Source organism: Haemaphysalis longicornis, unplaced genomic scaffold, assembly GCF_048455015.1.
Source record: "Haemaphysalis longicornis isolate Haplotype H1 unplaced genomic scaffold, Haemaphysalis longicornis Haplotype H1 scaffold_1, whole genome shotgun sequence".
Lineage (NCBI taxonomy): Eukaryota > Metazoa > Arthropoda > Arachnida > Ixodida > Ixodidae > Haemaphysalis > Haemaphysalis longicornis.
In genome coordinates, this window is record NW_027526203.1 from 383,913,597 (window position 1) to 383,933,368 (window position 19,772).

The window sequence follows — 19,772 nt, forward strand, 5'->3', positions numbered from 1 at the left end:
TCATGATTATAGCGAGGAAGCGATTTTTAATTTGTCCCCCATGATTCCCCTCATCGAGACCTTTAATTTGATACCTCACAAGCCCTAGTGGCCTCACTTTGACTTTTAACCCAATCTATGACTCACGGGCCCACTATCATGACTATTACCAGGAAGCAATTTTTAATTTGTCCCACGTGATTCTCCTCATCGATCGCCTTTAATTTGATACCTCACAAGCCCTAGTGACATCACTTTGACTTCTAACCCAATCTATGACTCACGTGACTATCTCATGATTTAACCAGGAAGCGATTTTTAATTTGACCCCCATGATTCCCCTCATCGAGACCTTTATTTGATACCTCACAAGCCCTACTGGCATCACTTTCACTGCTAACCCAATGTATGACTCACGTGAATATCTCATGACTATTACCAGGAAGCAATTTTTAATTTGTCCCACGTGATTCCCCTTATCGAGACCTTTAATTTGATACATCACAAGCCCTAGTGACATCACTTTGACTTTGAATCCAATCTGACTAATCAATAATTAACTATTTAACCTAAATTAGGTAATTAACGTTCGGGCCCTGCTGCCTCGGGAAAATCGGGAAAAACTCGCGACAAGCAAAGACAGCGCTCGCGCGCAAAAAAAAAAAAAAAAAAAGTGCTCCAGCTGTGGGCATCTCGCCCACAGCTGCGGCACGTTCTTTTTTTTTTTTTCCGTCCACAACTTCTGTTTTCCGCCACTATGGCAAAAAATGGCGCTAGTGTCGCGCGGCAAACTCCAGGTTCCGGTCCCTATAATCGAAGGGTAAGTCTCGTGCCCCGCGCGGGGTACGAGATCTAGCCCCCTCGCGGTGGCTCCTGCCCCGCAGAAGTGACGTCAAACTAAACTAGTCACGTGACTTCCTGTGACGTCACTATTTTTTTTTTTTTTTGCACAGTCGAGGTTGTTGCCGTTGTTTGACAGCGTGTGCGCGCAATGTGGGATTCCGGCCGTGGCTCCAACCGCAAGCCTGCGCAACGTTACGTCCTTATCGCCTTGCACAGCCGCTGACTCGCGGCGCTTTTTTCTTGTTGGGAGGATTGTTTGCAATAATCGTTTTTTTGGGGCGGGGGGATAGCACGTATAAGCTACACTCGTGCTATGAGGCGGGCCGCACTGGAGGGCTCCGGGTCAAAATTTCGACACACAGGCGCGTTCGTTTCAATTAAAAACAGCCCCCGCGACCGCGATCAAACCAACGTCCGTAGGCTCGACTGTCGACAGCTCATCAATCTACTTGCACAGGCGAGACGACATTTTCCGCTGCAACTTTGAAACGATATTTAACAGGAACGTTGATTTTGCGCCTCTAGAATTACGTTGAAGAAGAAAATTACGCTGACTGAGCCCGAACATAAAACGTGTTAACCATGTCGTCTGCTACGGCTAACCACCATCAGTGGCGCCTCCTAGACCAAGTGGCAAAACCTCAGTGCAGACTCTACGCTGCCGCCATCTGCGAAGTGATGTGTTTGGTGTTTTGTCATCGCCGCCTGTTTTGTGTTTTGGCTGTGCATAGCATGCGCGTAGTCTGCGGGTCTGTGCGTGCTGCGCGGCTGCGCTGTAAAGGAGACGGAGGACCCCCGTATTTTCGAATGCCGGCTGCATGCCCCAACGTGCGTTCGTGCGGACGTTGTGCGGATGAAGAAGAGGCGGGTAGTGGCAGGGCCCGTGATTAGTGTTCGTTTTTGCGTTCGTTGTTACATGGTAAGTATCGTTAATAAGCACGCCAGCTTTCCTTCAACTTGAAGTCTAAAAAATACCCATGTGGCGTGACCCTAAACTTAAAATTATTCTTGAACCCTATGTGCGGTCTCGTCCAGACTGGGAAAACGTGGGTTAAAAGAAAGGTGTGTTTTCAGCACTCATGGATCCACCTATTCCTAAAATCTCACTTCGCACTGTGACCGCTCTGGACGTCCCAGACATCGGTAAGCTATCCTTCTGCATTCAATGTTTCATCTTTCTGGCGTTTCCCTGAAGTGCATCCTTTTCTGTATAAGCTCTAGAAGCTTCCATTTGTTTTTTATTATTTCATTTCGAACGTGTGACTCCCTGAAGTGCATCCTTTTCTGTATAAGCTCTAGAAGCTTCCTTTTGTTCTTGTTTATTATTTCATTTCCAACGTGTGGCTATGTCAAGGATGGCGTTTACTTGTACAGAAATCACGCAGAAATTTCTTAAAATATTTTTTCTTGCTGTGCGCCAATGTTAAAAAGCGCACCCTCCTCCAGTATACTTCACCCAAGCTCTTACAAGGCAGACATCTCTCATTCCTTCTTTCGGAACCACAGCACGAAAGACACACTCAGCTGAACGATTACGCGTCTGTGTTCTTTAATAATCAGCCAACTATCTCTGCTCAGTCCTAACGAAATTGAAAAACTACGCTTTAAGACGGGTGACGAAAGAAAAATTTGGCAGACACAGTGCAGTCTAACAACCGGTGTGGTTAATACTTGAAAGAATTGTGCATGTGTGGAAACCATACAAAGTAAAACAAATCAAATAGAGAGTTTTGCAAAGCGTGGCGTTGAAATTGCACTACGTGCAATAAAGTGCACACGAATATTGGTCAAAAAAGGAAGGGCAAAGTGACAACTATCGAAAGGCCTTCTTTCAGTTACAACACAGCCTTCTGTCCCGATATATCATCCCGGCACTCATTAAGTCCACTGAAGCCAAACACACACATCACCTTTTTTTTTTTTTTTTTTGTTTGGCCTGGAGATCTTTCCCAGGTGTGTGCATACCTGTAGCGCCTCTACACCTTGCAACCCTGGAAGTGGGGCTGTATTGGCAGTGGATGGCAGTTTCTGTGGAGCAGGTTGCAGGTGCGTTCTCTTAGCCTGTTTGGTTGGCTTAATGTCTCTCACAGGAGAAAGGGATTTTATACACCTCACGACACTGGCAGTCAGCAGTGTACTTGGCGTGTTTCTTTCCCACAGCTCCACCCCTTGGGTATCTTGAGAGTAGATGCTACCACAAAGCTTGTTTGGTGCATGAAACACCACTTGCACCCTTGCCCTTTCACTCAGTTTCTTAATTTAGGCAAAACAGCTACTTCGCTGCTGGTCAATTAAAGGGAAACTAAAGGCTGAGTGACGTTTTGGTCAGAGCTGAAAGGTCACACTATTCAAAGCTGTTTCCACTTTTGTTTGATGGCAAACGATGCTTTGTTTGTTTAGAAGTCATCAAAGCTATCGTTTCTCTCTCTCGTTTCCCTTCAATTTAAAAAGACTGCCACTCATTGTGAAGAGGGGCCACCCACAAAGTCATACAAGGCATTTCCAGCAGGGGAGTTGCTTCTGCCTAGGAGGAGCAGTAGAAGCCACTCACGCCACTTCCCTGAATGGCGGCTGATCCAGACACGCCGTGTAGTTTATTGCGCCAGTAATCTCACAAGTTTGCTGCTGGTTGTCATATACTATAAACAAATATGGGGCAGTGAAAAGGGGCAATAGCTCTTTCACTTGCGCGTCGACTGACGGTATTTATGACTATGGAAAACATTGGACCAAAATTGAAACTGAAACAAATCTTGCCAGCAGTTGTGGCGCATGAACCAGCTTAACAATGTTGAAGAGAAGAATATCACACTTTTTAGATGTGACACTGAGAAGAGCATCTCTTGTCGGCGGCCCTGTCCTTCCTGCGTCGTCGTCGGCTGCGTCCGCACAGCTGCGTCTCTCCTCTGCTCACCTCCTCTGCTCTCTCCGATAGCGAACACTCTCTCCCAACAACTGCGCGCGGCGCTGCGCATGTGCAGTGCCCTCTCTCTCCGCGGTCGCCTCTCCTTCGGGCGCGCTGCGCATATAAGTTGAGTACCGCGCTCCGGCTGGTCTCTCAGTCGACGGTCGTCCGCGCTTGTGCCTAAAAAACTTTCATTTGCATGTATGCATGGTCAAAATTATGCCCACCTCCCCTCGCGGGAACCCAAAGATGTGATGGAAACACAATGGACGTTCACTACGCGTTTTACGCAATTCGACTAATCGAACTAACGGAAACGCCAATGGAACCCCTTCAGCGTCGCATCCCACCAGGGTTCCCGCGAGGGGAGATGGGCGTAATTTTTTTAGTGCTCAGCAGAAGTTATACATACATTTATTTTACCTTTACATGTACCTGCCCAAAGCTCTACCAATCCTGGTTCACAATTCAAGAGTTGGGACGTCATAAATCATAGTACGGGAAAGCATGTGGGCCTGCGATACCTGTTTTCAGGCTTTTGGAATTTTCTGCATTAATTTGTTACACTTTGGTGGTTCTACTGAGTGCCAAGATGGCATATATGGTCAAGATGCTGTGCTGTGTCTTAAGGCATTTCGATAGTTCCGGTTTCGTGTTTTCTTTTGCGGGCAGCGTTCATTTGCACGAATTGTATTTCAACGCAGCATTTCACCACCCTTCATCATTCATTCTAGGCATTTCCAGCAGGGGAGTTGCTTCTGCCTAGGAGAAGCAACAGTCCTTTAATATTTGTTGCTGTGATTGCCCTGTTAATTGGAAATGTTTTTTTTTTTTTCTCTCTTTTTGATGACTGGCGCAGTTTGTGTGCAGTAAATATGGCAAAAAAAAATTTTAACCTTGTGCACGTCAATGCCTTCGTATGCAGTGCATGCCGTGTCATTCTCAGTACTCAAAAAAAGCATGCATCACGTTGTATATATGGGACGATGTACTTTCCTTCGATGCCATTCCTGCACAACGGTGTACTGTTAAAGCATTGTTCATATGGCTATGCCTGCTCTGAGGTGAGCTGCTTGAGTCCCAGCAGCCATTTGGCATTTGTTGCTGACATTCTCATCTGCACACTGTGTTGATGTACTGTGTCAGTACCGGGATGTAGGAAGTCGGCAGTGCTAAAGAATATCGAAGCCTACTACCAAAAGCATTTTACAGGGATTGTTAAAACTAATAATGTTTGCCTATTGTAATAATGCCTCTGATTACATCAGCCATTTTGTAATGTCTAGGATGCGTAAGAAAGAAATGCTTGAGTTAAGTTTCGCAATGCTGTTGCCTCGTGTCGTGAAGCACAGTCCAATGTGAGAAAAAAAAAAGTTCTGGAACAGTTCTGCATAACTGTTGATACAGGCCAGGTAGTTTACTCCGGTGCAAGTATTCGGTCTTAAAGGGGCCATGCAGGCAAAACACAAGTTTGGTTCATTCAAAAGGTTGCCTCGTTAGTCATACTGACACCACTTTTAACGCACACTTTGCTCAAATAAGCGATATAATTAGGAGAAAGGGGAATGGCCATGCGATCCACTAGCTCATTAATCGCAACAGAACCTATGATGTTGTATGTGCCCAGCTGTGCGATTGGCTGAGGCCGGCAAAAGCAAATGCAAATTAGGCAGGGCTTATAAACTTTCCAAACAAGCTATTTGCGCCTAAATGTAATGCACATTCATTTTACAGCAGTAAGAATGGTGCAGTAAACAACGAAAGTTACGAAAATACACAAAAACATACAAGTACCGGTGCACACTGCTGTTGGTACTGGGCACACTATGCTTGTTTTAGCTGCACAGCAGTCCGCCGCTTTGTGGTTGTCTTACACGACACTGGCCGATTGGCATAAGTGATGTGGTCTTACGTGACCCTGTTTGTCGAGCATACCCCATGTTTTAGAAAACGATTACTTTCTACCGTAACAAGAACCAGCCAGGTGTAAATACGGTCAAAAACAAAGCAACGGCGGCCAACGATTCGTGGCTCAGTATTGTAGCGTCAGCTGGGAGGACTGACGGAAACAAGGCTACAGAGCCGAATGATGCACTTTGTTTTAATACGTGCCGTTATGACTTCATTGCAGACGTCACGCAAACACACGATTTGGCAGGAGAATCAAAATTTTAACCTAAATCGATTAATTTCTCGGTGATTACGGCATCATTTGCTGCCGGGTAAGCGCTGGGGGCACCATAAAACATGAAATCTTTCAAATAAAACAAACTTGTATTTTGTCTGCATGGCCCTTTTAAACAGAGCCACCCGCCGCGGTGGCTCAGTGGCTATGGCGTTGTGCTGCTGAGCCCAAGGACGCGGGTTCGATTCTTGGCCACGGTGGCCACTTTTCTTATGGAGGCGAAAAGCGAAAACACCTGTGTGTTCGAGATTTGGGCACATGTTAAAGATCCCCAGGTGGTCAAAATTAATCCGGAGCCCTCCACTTCGGCGCGCCTCATCACCTGTGTGGCGTCGGCGTGTTAAACGCCCACAATCACAATCTGTCTTGAACAGAGTTAATTTAAGTACTAATAGCTCAAAAGCTGTCAATGGGGTAAGCGTAAGGGAGGTGCAGTTGCAAGTGATGATGATGATGATGACGATGACGATGGTTAGATTTTTTGGTGCAAGGCCAGCTGGGGTAAAGAGAGCCAAACAAAAGTAGCAAGCGAGCTTGCCCCTGTACGGATTTGTGGCCGCGAGTTCTGGTGCTTCCTTCAACACTGAACCAATCCATGGATGTGTCATTATCTGTCCCTGTAGGAATAGGCAGTTTATTCGGAATACAGTAGTTGCTTATAGTTGGGGGCAGAAGTCATCGTTCACAGCTGCAAAATATGCAATCTCAACATGTTGTGAAACTACGATGGCAGTGTCTTGGTGTCCTGGTACTGTTCCACAACTGCTGTCACTTTGTGTGTTTTCTCGTGCCGATCCACTGCAGGCCGCCATCCACCCCAACTGGTCAGGCAGGAGTCGTTTGGCGGGGGACAGCTGGTGTCCCGTAGTCGAGTGCCGTACTACCTCGTGTTGGAATCCGTCTTGGAGCAGCTGTGCAATTTTTACGAGAGTGATGACACACTTCGCAAAGAGTTGTTTGAAGGCAAGCTTCTTGTTTAATGCTGTGGATACGTCCTTGGAGGCCCATTTCTGACCAAAACGTATCTTTGCAGGAGTGCGACGGCGGCTGCACCAACTTAAGGTAAGGCTTCTGTGCGAACCACCTTTATTTACCGTTTTAGCATGTATTGTCTTTTTTGCGCATTTCTTTGTACAATGTGCATGCAGGTATGTTTTCCGGTATTGAAAAAAAATTTGGGGGCAAATTTTTTGGGAACTCTGTTGTGTCGTCACGTCTGTCTCATGCTTGTGAATTTTTATAGTTTTTATGCTGTCTGATCCACCCTCTATTTTGGGCTAGTGCAGTGACCTGAATACACTTGAATGAAATGAATAGTAGTAGAGACATGAAATTAAGACTAGAACAACTAGAAAGCAAACTTACGTCGGCGCAACAGGCCATGGAATGAATAATGTTGGGAGTAATACTCAGGGATAGGAAACGAGCTACCTGGATCAGGGAACAAACTAGAGTAGAGGATATAGTTCAAATAAAGAAAAAGAGATGGATTTAGGCTGGCCTTGTAGTGAAACGAACCAACAACCGGCGGACAGTTAGGGTAACAGAGTGGATACCAAGAGATGGGTCTAGAAGAAGGAAAAGGCCAACAACACGATGGAGGGATGAAATAAGAAATTTGGGGGTGAACTGTGGAATCGAGCAGCAAAGAACAGGTGCAGTTGGAGGTCAGTGGGAGAGGTCTTCGTCCTGCAGTGGACCTGAGTAGGCTGCTGCTGCTGCTGATGATGATGATGAAAGTAAGACTGGCATCAGGAGAAAAACATTAGAAGTAGATGAAAAAAAAAGTGCTTTGCTGCAGAAAAAATTCCTCTGCAGCCACTGTATTTTTGTTACTGGCTGACCAGTGTATTTAACTGAGGAGTGGTAAGACAAAATGCCGGAATTAAAAAGGGGCAGTAAGTGCTACGTGCCTGTACTACAGAGGTTGGTGAATAACACAACAGGTGTTTGCACGCTACTTACAACACCAAGTCCATTCAATGATGGGAGAAGTGCAACTTCACTGCCTCACTTCATAGTAAAGTCTGAGAGGCCTTTTAATATCTGGTGAGCAGACAACTTTGTAGCTGTCTAAACCTAGTGCCAGTAAACCGATGATGGCATTCCTTGCACGCTTGTTCTAGAAAAGGGACCCTTGTAACCCAAAATTGCACACTAATTACCGGCTTTTCTCGGCATCATATCGCTTCCTTCAGCCCTTCACACACTGGCTGGATTCCACGAGTGTTCTCTAAGGGACTCGCTGCTGCAGTGGCTGAGGTGTTGTGCTGCTGGCCATGAGTGTGCTGGCCCATTCTCGGCCTCGGCAGCCATTTTTCTGAAAGACACGGAAAATAAAAATGGCCTCATGTCGAGATTTCGAACACCTTTAAAATCCTCAGGTGGCCTAAATTTATTGTGTGCTTATAAAACTGTGCAGACTTTGTGGGGACCACATTGTATGTCCCCAGGCCTTGCTTAACATGTCATTAGAGATGGTTGCCCAGAATCTTTTAAACCAAGCTTAGAAAGTGGCCTTTCTTTTTTCCTCAGTTCCTGGACCCTACCCCAGACCTGCAGGAGTTATGCTCCCTTCGTATGAAATTCCGGAAGTCATTCAGTTATTTAATTCAGAATGTCAGGCGAGACCTTCATGGTCAGGTGGGTGCTTTCTCATGTAATCTAATGCCCACTTGGGAAGAACTTTCCAGCAAATGAGTAGCATAGGGCCTTTTTGCATGTGCAATGAAAACTAGGGCTAGCACTATGTTCGCAGCAAAAAGTGTGTGGTCGAAATATATGAAGCAGAAGGTGACACTACTTGCATCTGTTGTCTCGCTTGTCGCGTGTTACTGCATGTTAGCCTTGGTAAGGAGATCTCAGTTGGTTAGCATGCTATAAAAAAAAAGCTTGCACAAATACCACACCACATATCAACAGCTATTTGTACAACTGCTCTAAACTGTTCTGAGCAATGTGGTTTGTAATGTCTCAAATTGTGGACGCTCGTGTAGGAAGCTTGTTAGAAAGTGCCTTGTGATAGAGGACATGCAGGCTTGCGAGTGTGTTAGCGCTGCACCAAGCCACATTCAGTATTGAGATTTTTCTATTGCTGCGAGAAATTCATTGCTGCCCTACATTCACATTGGGACATATTACATTGTCATAATATTATGAAAGGAAGGAAATGCTAGAAATTTCTGCTACCATCGTTTACAATGGTATTGCTGTGACATTTGCAATTTTTTTACTTGAGGTCATCTTAAGTGGGAAAGAACTAAATTACTGGCTAGCCATAATGGTAGCCCTGCTCAATTCTTTTTTTCTTCTAGCCGCAGCTCGGGGCTTGTGTTCTGAATGGCCAGTACACCTTCACACCTGGCCACAAAAGTTTCCTAGAGACTGACAGCCATTCTAATTTATTATTTTTTCGGAGTGGCCTTTTCAAGTAAACCGCTTTGTGTTCATCAGGCAGGGTTTAGCTAGTAAGATATCTGCGGTGCATATTCCTTGCACAGCCCTTATGTGTGAGCATGGTTAAGTGCAAATTTTCAGACATCTGTGTTCACTCCATGCCACTACTTTGTTGCAGCCTAATGACAGCCTCGTGTGTCTGCCAGGGTAAGTTGTCATTTTTCTAATTCAATACCTTTGTCGTGTAGATCTTTGTCACAGTACGACATTATTTAAGGGGGCACATGGGTCTTTGATCAAAAACTTTATTTTTGCAGTTATGATGATGAAAATTGGGGAGCACATGTAGTTTCTCATTGTGATTGTAGATATCAAATTTGTTTTTGAGTAAAATGATTATATTCAAATTTATTTGGATTTTATATTCAATTTTTTGACAGCCTTTGTAAAAAAACTGCAGGAGGGATGCAGCTAAACATGGAACCAGTGAACTCTGCACAAATCAAAGAGTGCAATAAGACTAACATTATCGTTCTATCCGGTCTGTAGCAGAAGTTGCGACCATTTGAAGTTTGGGCCTGGAAGGCAAAACCGGTTTTTCTGGTTGCCACCTTTCAAGCCCAAACTTCAAATGGTCGTAACTTCTGCTACAGACCAGATAGAACGATGATGTTAGTCTTATTGCACTCTTTGATTAGTGCACAGTTCACTGGTTCCCTGTTTAGCTCCATCCCTCCAGCAGTTTTTTTACAAAGGCTGTCAAAAAATTGAATATAAAAATCCAAATAAATTTCAATATAATCATTTTACTCAAAAAGCAAATTTGATATCTACAATCAGAATGAGAAACTACATGTGTCCTTAAATTTTCATCATCATAACTGCAAAAATAAACTTTTTTGGTTAAAGACCAGTGAGCCCCCTTAACACACGTAATCATGACGTCTTTGCTGTCTACACATGTGCTGCTGCTGACAGAGCCAAACACTGGCCAAACTTCTTGGGCAGACATAAAACATCACTGCTAGTTGCAGCTGGTTTGTGAGTGGTGGCACTAGTCAGAACCTGTTTGGACACCTTGTTTTTGTGGTGGCAGTGGGAGTTGACCGTTGCATGATGTGCAGACGTGAAAAGATGCTTGGTGTTGGGTCAGTAACTGTCAATCAGCATGTCGGTGATCGTTCATGTTATCAGTGCATTGTGAAATGTGGGACTGCATGTGGGAAAAGCTCTTGTAAGCTTTACTGCCGGGGCCTCAAAGGCACATTCCCACTAGTGACTCAGGCACGTCGTGGACGACATGCGACGCGCGACGAGGCGGTGTTCGCACTTGCGACGAGCAATGATGTGACTGCGTTTAGCGGAGCTGTTGCCTGACCTGTACAACTTCCTTGGTGCTTCAACCATTCGCGAAAAAAAATTGTTACACAAACGCGACAAAAACAGGTAGAAATCACTCCAAAACACATGCTACTAACCTGGAATAGTGCCGTAAGCATTGCCGGTTGTGGGAGGAGTCAAAAATAATGTACTCAAGCAGACTCTTTTCAACATATTATTGCAGGAAGAAATGTGCCCGTTTGCTTTCACGCCACAACACTTGTATCCCGGCCCGCAAAGTTCGCTTCTTTTCAATGACGCAGAAGTCCTGGCACCTTCGAACACCACAGTGTTCACTACTCGCTGATAGAGGTACAAAATGGCTGCAAGTCAGCCTACTGTCCCGCTATCCATCTAGTTATATACGGAGGTTACTTGCTTTTGCAATTCAAACGCGTTTCTCTACACTGATGAGTCCCACGCTGTTCATCGATTGGTACGTGTGTATGCTGAAGCCACTGACCGAAGAACCGAAGTGCATGGGACGTTGCTTGCCGGCACAGCGGGCCCACCTCGGCCGCCGTTTAGAATGCCGGATGTAGACAAACGTTTCGTTTCCGGTTATGTCAGCCAACTCTGCAGCCATGATTGGCTATCTGGTTTTGCGATGTCGTTGCGCGACGAGGGATTTCGGTCCGAGAGCGATCGGCTCCACCGTCGCAAAGTTAAAAGCGATGGCCGGCTCATTGCTTTACGGCGTCGCGCAACGTGCCAAGTCGCCAGTGGGAGTGTGCCTTAAAAAGTCCACCTGCTTGTATGGGATAGTCGATAAGGGGGGATGGATAGCAGACGTAGGTGTCCAACTACGTCTGCATGTAACCTCGCTGCCTTTTGAGCAATAAACTTTTAATTTTTGAAATTTTAGAGGCTATGCATAATAAATATCTTCTAACCGTGTGCAAAATGTCAAAAAACAATTGACAGTTTTCAAAATAAAATTCTAATGTTTTTTTAGCTTTTTTTTTCTCGTCTTAGCATTTTCAGAAACGTCTTTACAAGCACAGCGCTGAAACGTTTTCTATATGTGCTAAATGCCTCAGGTTTTCTTCTGAACCAGAATAATAATGGTGGCAATAACCATTGATTTTTTTTAAAATATATTTATATAGCACCACCACCACCATAGCACAAACACTAATTTTAACCAATTTTTGCCAGAAAAAAGTGTGAATCAAAAAAGAAATCTTGGTGAGAGCATGCTTATTCTGGTTCAGAACGTGTATATAGGCTTGATAAAACGCTCACAAAAAATGTTTTCGGACGCTCAAATAGTTGGAGAGAAAATGTTCCTGTTGTCAGCGAAAATGGTGTTGTAAGAAATCCCACTTCAAAGTTTTCGTTTCATTTTTTCAAATTGTCGCTTCTTGCACGGATTCGGAGAAAAGTGAGGCAATGTTTCTAGCACAGTGGACTTAAGGTGTGAAAGATCGCTCTAATACGTCGAAAAAGAAATCAATTACATGTGTGCAAAGAGAATGATAGATGACCGACCTGACGTAAACAAGCATTTCGCAATGCATGCGCTATGCTATTTCAACTGACGCAACGCCGCTGCGGCATATACTGAGCTACACAAAAATTGAAATAACTAGGCACTATGTTTGTAGTAATTATAAAAATAAATGTTACCACGTGGTGTTTTTAAAGAAGAAATAACAATGTAAATACCTGTCTGCGTCACACGAAACTTGCAGTGACTAGGCTGTGCCACATGGGGGCGCGTTTGGCGCCGTTTTTAAATGACCTCTGGTGTGCATCTGAGGATGCTACTTTGCGGGGACAGTCTCGATGAATGTTAGAATATTTTGGCACTATAATAAAAAAAATCAAAATTTTACTCGGTGTGCATTGGGCTGCTACACACAGTGTTGTCAGTTCAATTCCTGGCTGCAGAGGTTGTATTTTTTATGGATGGGAAGTACAAGAATTCCCATGTATGAACTGAATACAGAGTGATGTGGCAGGGAAGCCTCCAGTACAGTGCACCTCATTTTTGAGATGTAGCTTCACTGTGTGAAACCCAGATATGAACTCTGTAGTGCAAATACTTTTTATCGCAACATATCTCATTACTAATTGGTTCTCACATATAGCCATGTTGATGTGCTAAAAGGCTGCACAGCTAGCCATTCTTCATGCGCAGCGCACAGCAACAGGACGTAAAGAAGGGACGCAGGCACAGCACTGTGTCTGCGTCCATTTTTTATGTCCTGTTGCTGTGTGCTGAGCATGAAAAGTGTCTAGATACCAACTAGCCCACCAGTCAACACTCGCACAACTATCCTTCGAGATATCTTACTGGATATTTTAGTGCTGGCATGTAACCAAGGTATCCTAGGTCCACCATGCAAGAACATGTGCTCTGTTATATTCCTGTCATAACCTTGAGCCTGTTCAGTAGCAGTTTTGTCAGTGCTAAATACAACAGAGCCCACTAGGCATTTGTGCATGCAGGCAGGTTATTAACTTAGAACTCAGAAGAGAGTAAAGGCCTGAAATATCCAAAGTGTGTACTAGTTCGTAATGGAGGGGAATCTAATAATCAGTTCCCTTTGTTCTTCTAACCTGCAGGCCGCAGTTAGACGTTGCGCTTTTTCGTGATGATGAAGTCATATGCCATCAGAAGCGGTACAAGTATGACTTCGAAGAAATTGGGAAAATTGCCCACGGTGGATTCGGTGTTGTCTGCAAGGTAGGCAACAAACAATTAGGTTCAGTTGCTCAATTACGCTAAAAATTTATTTACTTTTGGTTTTCTAGGCTATGAGAAGGACTGACCGCCAGGTTTATGCTATCAAGAAGATTCCATTCAAGTATTGCAACCTCAGGTTCCTGAAACAGGTATGCCTTGTTGGATGTTCTCTGGGGAGTAGAAGCTTGGTGCAGTCTTCAGAATTTCCTACGGGCAGAGAAGGCCTGCCGGTGGAAAACCATAGTGTTGCAACATAAATTGAAACGCAAACATGGTATAGCAGTTTTGTTCCTAGCATAGTGAATTCAAAAGAGTAGAAGCTTTGGTGCAGTCTCCAGAATTTCCTACGGGCAGAGAAGGCCTGCCGGTGGAGAACCATAGTGTTGGAACATAAATTGAAACGCAAACATGGTATAGCAGTTTTGTTCCTAGCATAGTGAATTCAAAAGAGAAGTCGGATCTAGTTGGATTTCAACTCGGGCTGTTTGGGCAATGCTATGTATGCCTACTGCATGCATAGTGTGTGCTGGTTAAAGGGGCCATGAAGACAAAATACTGCTTTGTTATATTTGAAAGAAGTAGACTTTGGTAGCTCACTCAGTTCCAGTCTAGCCATGAAAGACATTATTTGATGCAAAGCATCTCTTGTCCGTTGTCCGCACCTCTCCCCCTCTCCACGCCAGCTGCGCGATAAGCGCGCATGCGCGTCTCCTCTCTCATCTCCTCCTCTCCACTCCATCTGCTCTATATAATAAACTCTGTCCGCGCGCCGCTCCCTCAGTTGCTGCTTCGGTTGAGACACGCTGCGCCGTCCAATGAGCTGAATGGACGCCAACAATTCTGTCAGCGAACTGGCTGGCACACCTTCAACCAGCGCCAGCCAGTCCACTCCCAGAACCGCGAGCACCTCTGAAGACAAGGCTGCGCAGAGGAGAGCTCGTGATGCTGAACGTAAATGCCAGTGTTGACAAGCGGATCCCGCGCTTCGAGAACGCGAAGCCGCTTCGACACGCCAACGTCGCCAAAGGGATCTGGATGCGGTTCGGCAACGTGACAGCGCTTCGAAATGCTTTGCATCTCCTCAGGGTTCCCACGTAGGAAGATGGTGTAATTTTTTTTAACTGTAAAAACACAAGCGATATTGAACAACTTCCAAATTCCGCACCGTAGTGACGTAATTTGGACAGGAGTGACGTGTTATGAACCAGCACTGAAAACATTATCAGCATGTCAACTGCGCATTAGCATTCAAGTGATACAATCAAGCGGAACTAGAGGTTCCACTACAATCTTGGAGTCGTGTTTTTTGGCGATGGCTGAGGTCGGGAGCTGCTAATCACACAAACAAGTTTTTGGGACGTCGTAGAAAAATTGCCGTAAACGGCTATGAAGTTGCCACTGTAGAACATATTTTCTTTAATATCTTGATTATTTATTTGACTTTAGTGATAAAATTTGTGTTATTATCAGGGCAAAACAGCTAGCCTATTCAATGAACCTTTGTCTTTGTGGCCCCTTTAACCCCAAACAGTTCTCAGCAATGACTGCTGCAACAGTACTCTTGGCATCTTGGCAGTAAAGCATGAAGTCCCATTCTTTACTTTGTTGTTCAATTTTCCTTCTCCACAATTATTTGTGGGGCACATCTCAAATCGGCCACTGTTGCAATTTTATTCCTGAAGGTGTATTACAGTGTGTGGATTTCCCCTTACGGCTTGCATGCGCATGCTGGTTGTTATTGTTACACTGCACACCTTTTTGTCTTTTCCAGGTATTACGAGAAGTAGAACTGTTGGCCCAGCTGTCTCACCCGAACATTGTGGCCTACAAATCTGCATGGATCGAAAATGTGACGGATTTTATGGTGAAGTCTCGTACGACCACCGTGAATAGCTCTCAAAGGTACTGGCCTATTATGTGGTTTTTATCTGCATGTCTAAATATTTTCTTATTCCTGTTCCTGCAATTAAGTTCTGTGCTTATTTTTTATTTTGCCATTCTTAAAAGGATACTAAAATATAAAATGAACTATGCCTAGTATAGATGGTATTCACTGAAAAGTTTAGCTGTTACTTTCTTCACTCGGCAAAATTGGAAACGGCCACGGACATAACTGAAGCGCCACGGACATGGCGCGGCTTGTGCCACTGCACCCACACGCCACAGAAAAAAAAAACACCAGTGTACGTCGTCTGCTCTGTTTCAACCCGATTCTCAACGGTGGTGTGAACAGAGGTGTTATTATAATGGCACTCACATTGGAGCCGCAGCATTATTTTGCGTTCGGTGGGGTAGAGTTTGGAACGTCCAACACACATCATGTGCTTAGCAGAGACAAGTACCGCCATCTCGCATAGTGCGATGGAACCAGTGACAGCGCACTCACATGGTTGCTTGCATGCGTGCCTTGCTAGGGAATACAACCTACATTGACAGATTACAGTGCTGTAAATACAAATGTCACCTGATAAAGTAGTTGCTTTACCTTGAATAATTGTGCTTATGACAGTGACAGCGCACTCACATGGTTGCTTGCATGCGTGCCTTGCTAGGGAATACAACCTACATTGACAGATTACAGTGCTGTAAATACAAATGTCACCTGATAAAGTAGTTGCTTTACCTTGAATAATTGTGCTTATGAAGTAACTTTGTTTGAATTTTTTGATAAGTGCAATTATTCACGATACAGCAATTGTGTAGGTATCTCGCACCCATTTGTATAGGTATGTACTTTGAGAAGTTGAAGCTTGCTTGCTATCATGTTTTCCTTAATAAAGCTACATTTAGAATTAGTTCAAGGCAAACTGTAGTAGCAGTGAAGTAGTAACATGCCTGTTTTAAACTCGTGTCTAAGCCTATGAGCATCAGGAAATGCCATGTGTGTAAAAGACATCGTAATTGTACCTACATATGAATTGGAGGGGAACATTAGGAAATGTGAGTGTTATACAGATGGATAAAGCTCGTGTCACCACACCATGAAGATTTTTAAAACGTTCTTAAACAGAAGGCTGAAAACACTAGGAAGCATTACACGTGCAACAGTTTTTTGTCAGGGAGATCCACCACAGGTGGGACCTCCAGCCTGTGGCAAAAGGGGATAATAAGTTCTGAGAACACAATCAATAACTAAACATGACTCACCAATCTGGGAAAGGCTTATGACAGATGCCAAGTCAAGAGGGTTGGAGGAGGTTTCGATATGAAAATGCACATGAGAAATGTGTGCGGCTGATTCAAGAATTGTACAAAGCACGATAAAAAAACGGTTTGCAGTGATGGATGTTACCATGGGGCAAGTCAGTCAAGAAGTCCCTCTATGCATACTGTGTGTAAATGACATTATCTTTTGTGCAAAGCCTATAAAAGTTAAAGGTCGAAAGCTGCTTGCAAACCGGTATAAGCACTAGCTCAACACTTGCTCTCACAATGAAAAGTCTTCACAGCCACTCTTGGGATGCATAGGAGGCAAAAGATTAGCACCAGAATGGGCGAAATAACAGTGTTCAATCGATCGACAAGTTGACCGTTTTCATCCCATCTGTGTAATTTTTAGGCTGAGCTCCCTCAGTGAGTTACTGTGTGCTCCAGCATGCTTTTTGCTCTCATTATGTTTTCTGTGCAACAGCTGCTGCAGTGTCCTCACCATCCTGATTCTGCTCTTTGCAGCACTGTTCTGATCTCATCTGAAACCGGGGACGTTGCAAGCTCGCTGCCGTATGTCGTCGAGTCTTCCTCGTCCTTGGAGGAGGAACCGCCGGGCGAGGGTCGGAAGCAGCTGTCCTCCGGGGCTTGCATCGAAACGGGCTGCGGTGGGGACTCGGATTCGGATGTGCCGGAGCAGTGCGCTTCCCTCGACGAATCAAGCCGGGTGACCATGCAGTTTGTGTCTGGCAGTGTCTCGGTGGAAGGCTGGAAGCGATGTCGGCACAACTCCAAGAGTGACAGCGAGCTTCGGAAAGGGGGCGACGGACATGCTGTGAACGGGAGGAAGAGCTCAAGTGGCGTGACCAGATCCCGAGCATTGACAGCTCCAGGGGAGCACATTTTCCGTCTTCTGCACTCCTCGGTAGGCTTCTAGTAGAGGGTGGCTGGCTGGTCGGTCGACATTACGCGGGAGGTTCTTTGCTTAGACAGGGAAGGGGGGGGTATTGAAGTACAAAAAAATTGTCTAAGTGTAACCAGGCGGCTCTGCTGAATTCACTAGCGCTACGTTTTAGTCAGAATCGATGATCCATACATTAAAAAATTGTTTTGCAGGTATTCAATACTTCTTTTTTGTAAACTAGGCCACCAGTAGAATGTGCTGTTTTAGAGTGACTGATTCCCATAATGTCTCCCCCACCTTCCCTTTAAAAATTGTTGTAAATTGTTGTCTGTGCCAGAGAAAGCTTTTTCATTTTCTTGTTGTCAAATTTGGATGATCTTTATCAAAATAACAAGTAGCAGCTTTCATATTTTAAATGGTCATTTTGCTCATGCAATTACTGAATAAATCATATAAACTTGAGGCATGTGTCTACCATAGAATGGGGGAAAGCAGCATTCAAACTTGAGCACCAAGATATCTAGAGTACAGTTAAATAAACGACACCCATCGATTCCTTTTTAACTCTGCCCAGGCATTACCCTCTATATGTGTGCTAATGAGCATCAGAAACATGTTGCATAATATTGATGAAATGGTGCAATGTGTGGGTGGGTTAAGAAAAAACAAAAAAATCATTACTTTAATCACTACTCAAGGACTGGAAGAACATGCCCACCCACTTGTAGAGTATGGTGACAATAGCCTTTCTTTTTGGATGCAAAGATTGGCTCATATACTGTTGTAGCCAAGTAAGGCTACTATGAAATTCAAACCCTTGTTTTTACAAATACCCACATAAATAATGACCTCCCCACCCCCCTCCCCCCAGATTTAAGAGTGACAGCCAGCTTTACTTCCGTTCTTGTCTCTTGGATTGCAGCCGCAACATTAAATATACTGCTTCTCTTCGCCCAGTACATGAACGAAACCTTCGATGCTGTAGAATTGCTTGGGTTCTATCGACTTGAAAATTCGAAGCTGCATGAGAAGAAGTAAAGGTGTGTTCAGGGGACAGGCAACGCTCAAAAAGCAAGTAGCTTTTAACAGTTAAAAAGTCCACATGGGGCCAGTTAACTTTAGAATCTTGATGCAAATGTTTTCAACCTGGCATTTTCGGGTGTGCCTGCATTATAATTGAGGGGGGTTTGTTCCACCTGCCATGGTGGCTCAGTGGCTATGGTGTTTTGCTGCTGAGCCGAAGAACGTGGGTCTGATCCCGGCCACTGTGGCTGCTTTTCTGACAGGCGAAAAGCAAAAACACCCGTGTTTCGAGGTTTTGGCGCGCGTTCAAGACCCACAGATAGTTAAAAATTAGGTAGTGTTTATTATCTCGGCAACTGGGAGAATTACCGTCCGAAATTTCTCACGGCAGTCGCCTCTGATTGGCTAAGCATGCCCCCAGGCGATTTTATGGGACAAATATTATTTCCTAAAAACTCTTTCCTACAGATGCTCCGGTGGGGCTGTGTTATAGCACTTGCTCTTAAACGAGAAAGCTCAGGTTAGAGTCCGGCATGGCTGAAGATTTTTTTTTTTAGCTTTCGAAATTTTTGAAGTTTTCACTCATGGTGATTTTTGTTAATGCTTTTTATCCTGGTTATGGTTATTGATATATCAGAAGATCAACGCACAGGATTTCTGGAATAGGTTGTATTAGGTTAAATATAGATTGTATTCTGTGTCGTTGGGCTGGGTTAGGTTAGGATTGTTGCAGTGGGCTGGATTTGGGTTGGTTATGATACGTTACGTTGGGTTACGTTAGGTTGTGCTTTGTTAGGTTACGTTGGGAGGTAATGTTATTCAGTGAATTTTAGGCCAGCCAGCTTTTATGGAAACTGCCTTGAGAATTTCTCGGAGGTAATTCTCACGGCTGCCGTGAGATTAGACGCGGCCTAAAAATGAATCTGGAGTCCTCCACTATGGTATGCCTCATCGCCCAGGTGTAGCTTTGCCATGTTGAACCCCACAATCAGGGAGGTTTGTTTCTGATTAATATTTACCAAAACATTTGGCATTCACATACACGACACGTGCTGAAACTGCCTGAGTACTTTGAGACTAGATTATTATAGGGGGCTGCAAAAGGTTCCATGGGACTCTGTCCTTTTACGTTACCTATTAACGAATTCCGACACTGAGATAATTTTATAAACGTATTTAAAAAAGGAAAAAAAAGTATGCTTAAAATCTCTAGAATCTGTGAAAAAATTAAGTTGAAGGGCACTGGCAGCAGTGCTTTAAAAAGTGATGTGGTTCGCTTCATGAAGATGCCAATATGCCTTCCTGCAGTAATAGGTGT

General features: G+C 44.4%; 1 protein-coding gene across 1 annotated transcript in view; it reads left to right on the plus strand.

Annotated features, from left to right (window-relative positions):
- The first annotated feature begins 1,494 nt into the window (after positions 1–1,494).
- Positions 1,495–19,772, plus strand: part of LOC144155218 (eukaryotic translation initiation factor 2-alpha kinase 1-like) — a 35,717-nt gene continuing 17,439 nt past the window's right edge. The window contains exons 1-10 of the mRNA XM_077686540.1: positions 1,495–1,741; positions 1,897–1,965; positions 6,717–6,875; positions 6,946–6,974; positions 8,448–8,555; positions 9,487–9,515; positions 13,260–13,380; positions 13,449–13,529; positions 15,152–15,282; positions 17,053–17,452. Coding sequence (XP_077542666.1) covers positions 1,902–1,965; positions 6,717–6,875; positions 6,946–6,974; positions 8,448–8,555; positions 9,487–9,515; positions 13,260–13,380; positions 13,449–13,529; positions 15,152–15,282; positions 17,053–17,452 — 1,122 coding nt within the window. The 5' untranslated portion in view covers positions 1,495–1,741; positions 1,897–1,901. The remainder of the gene's footprint in view (positions 1,742–1,896; positions 1,966–6,716; positions 6,876–6,945; positions 6,975–8,447; positions 8,556–9,486; positions 9,516–13,259; positions 13,381–13,448; positions 13,530–15,151; positions 15,283–17,052; positions 17,453–19,772) is intronic.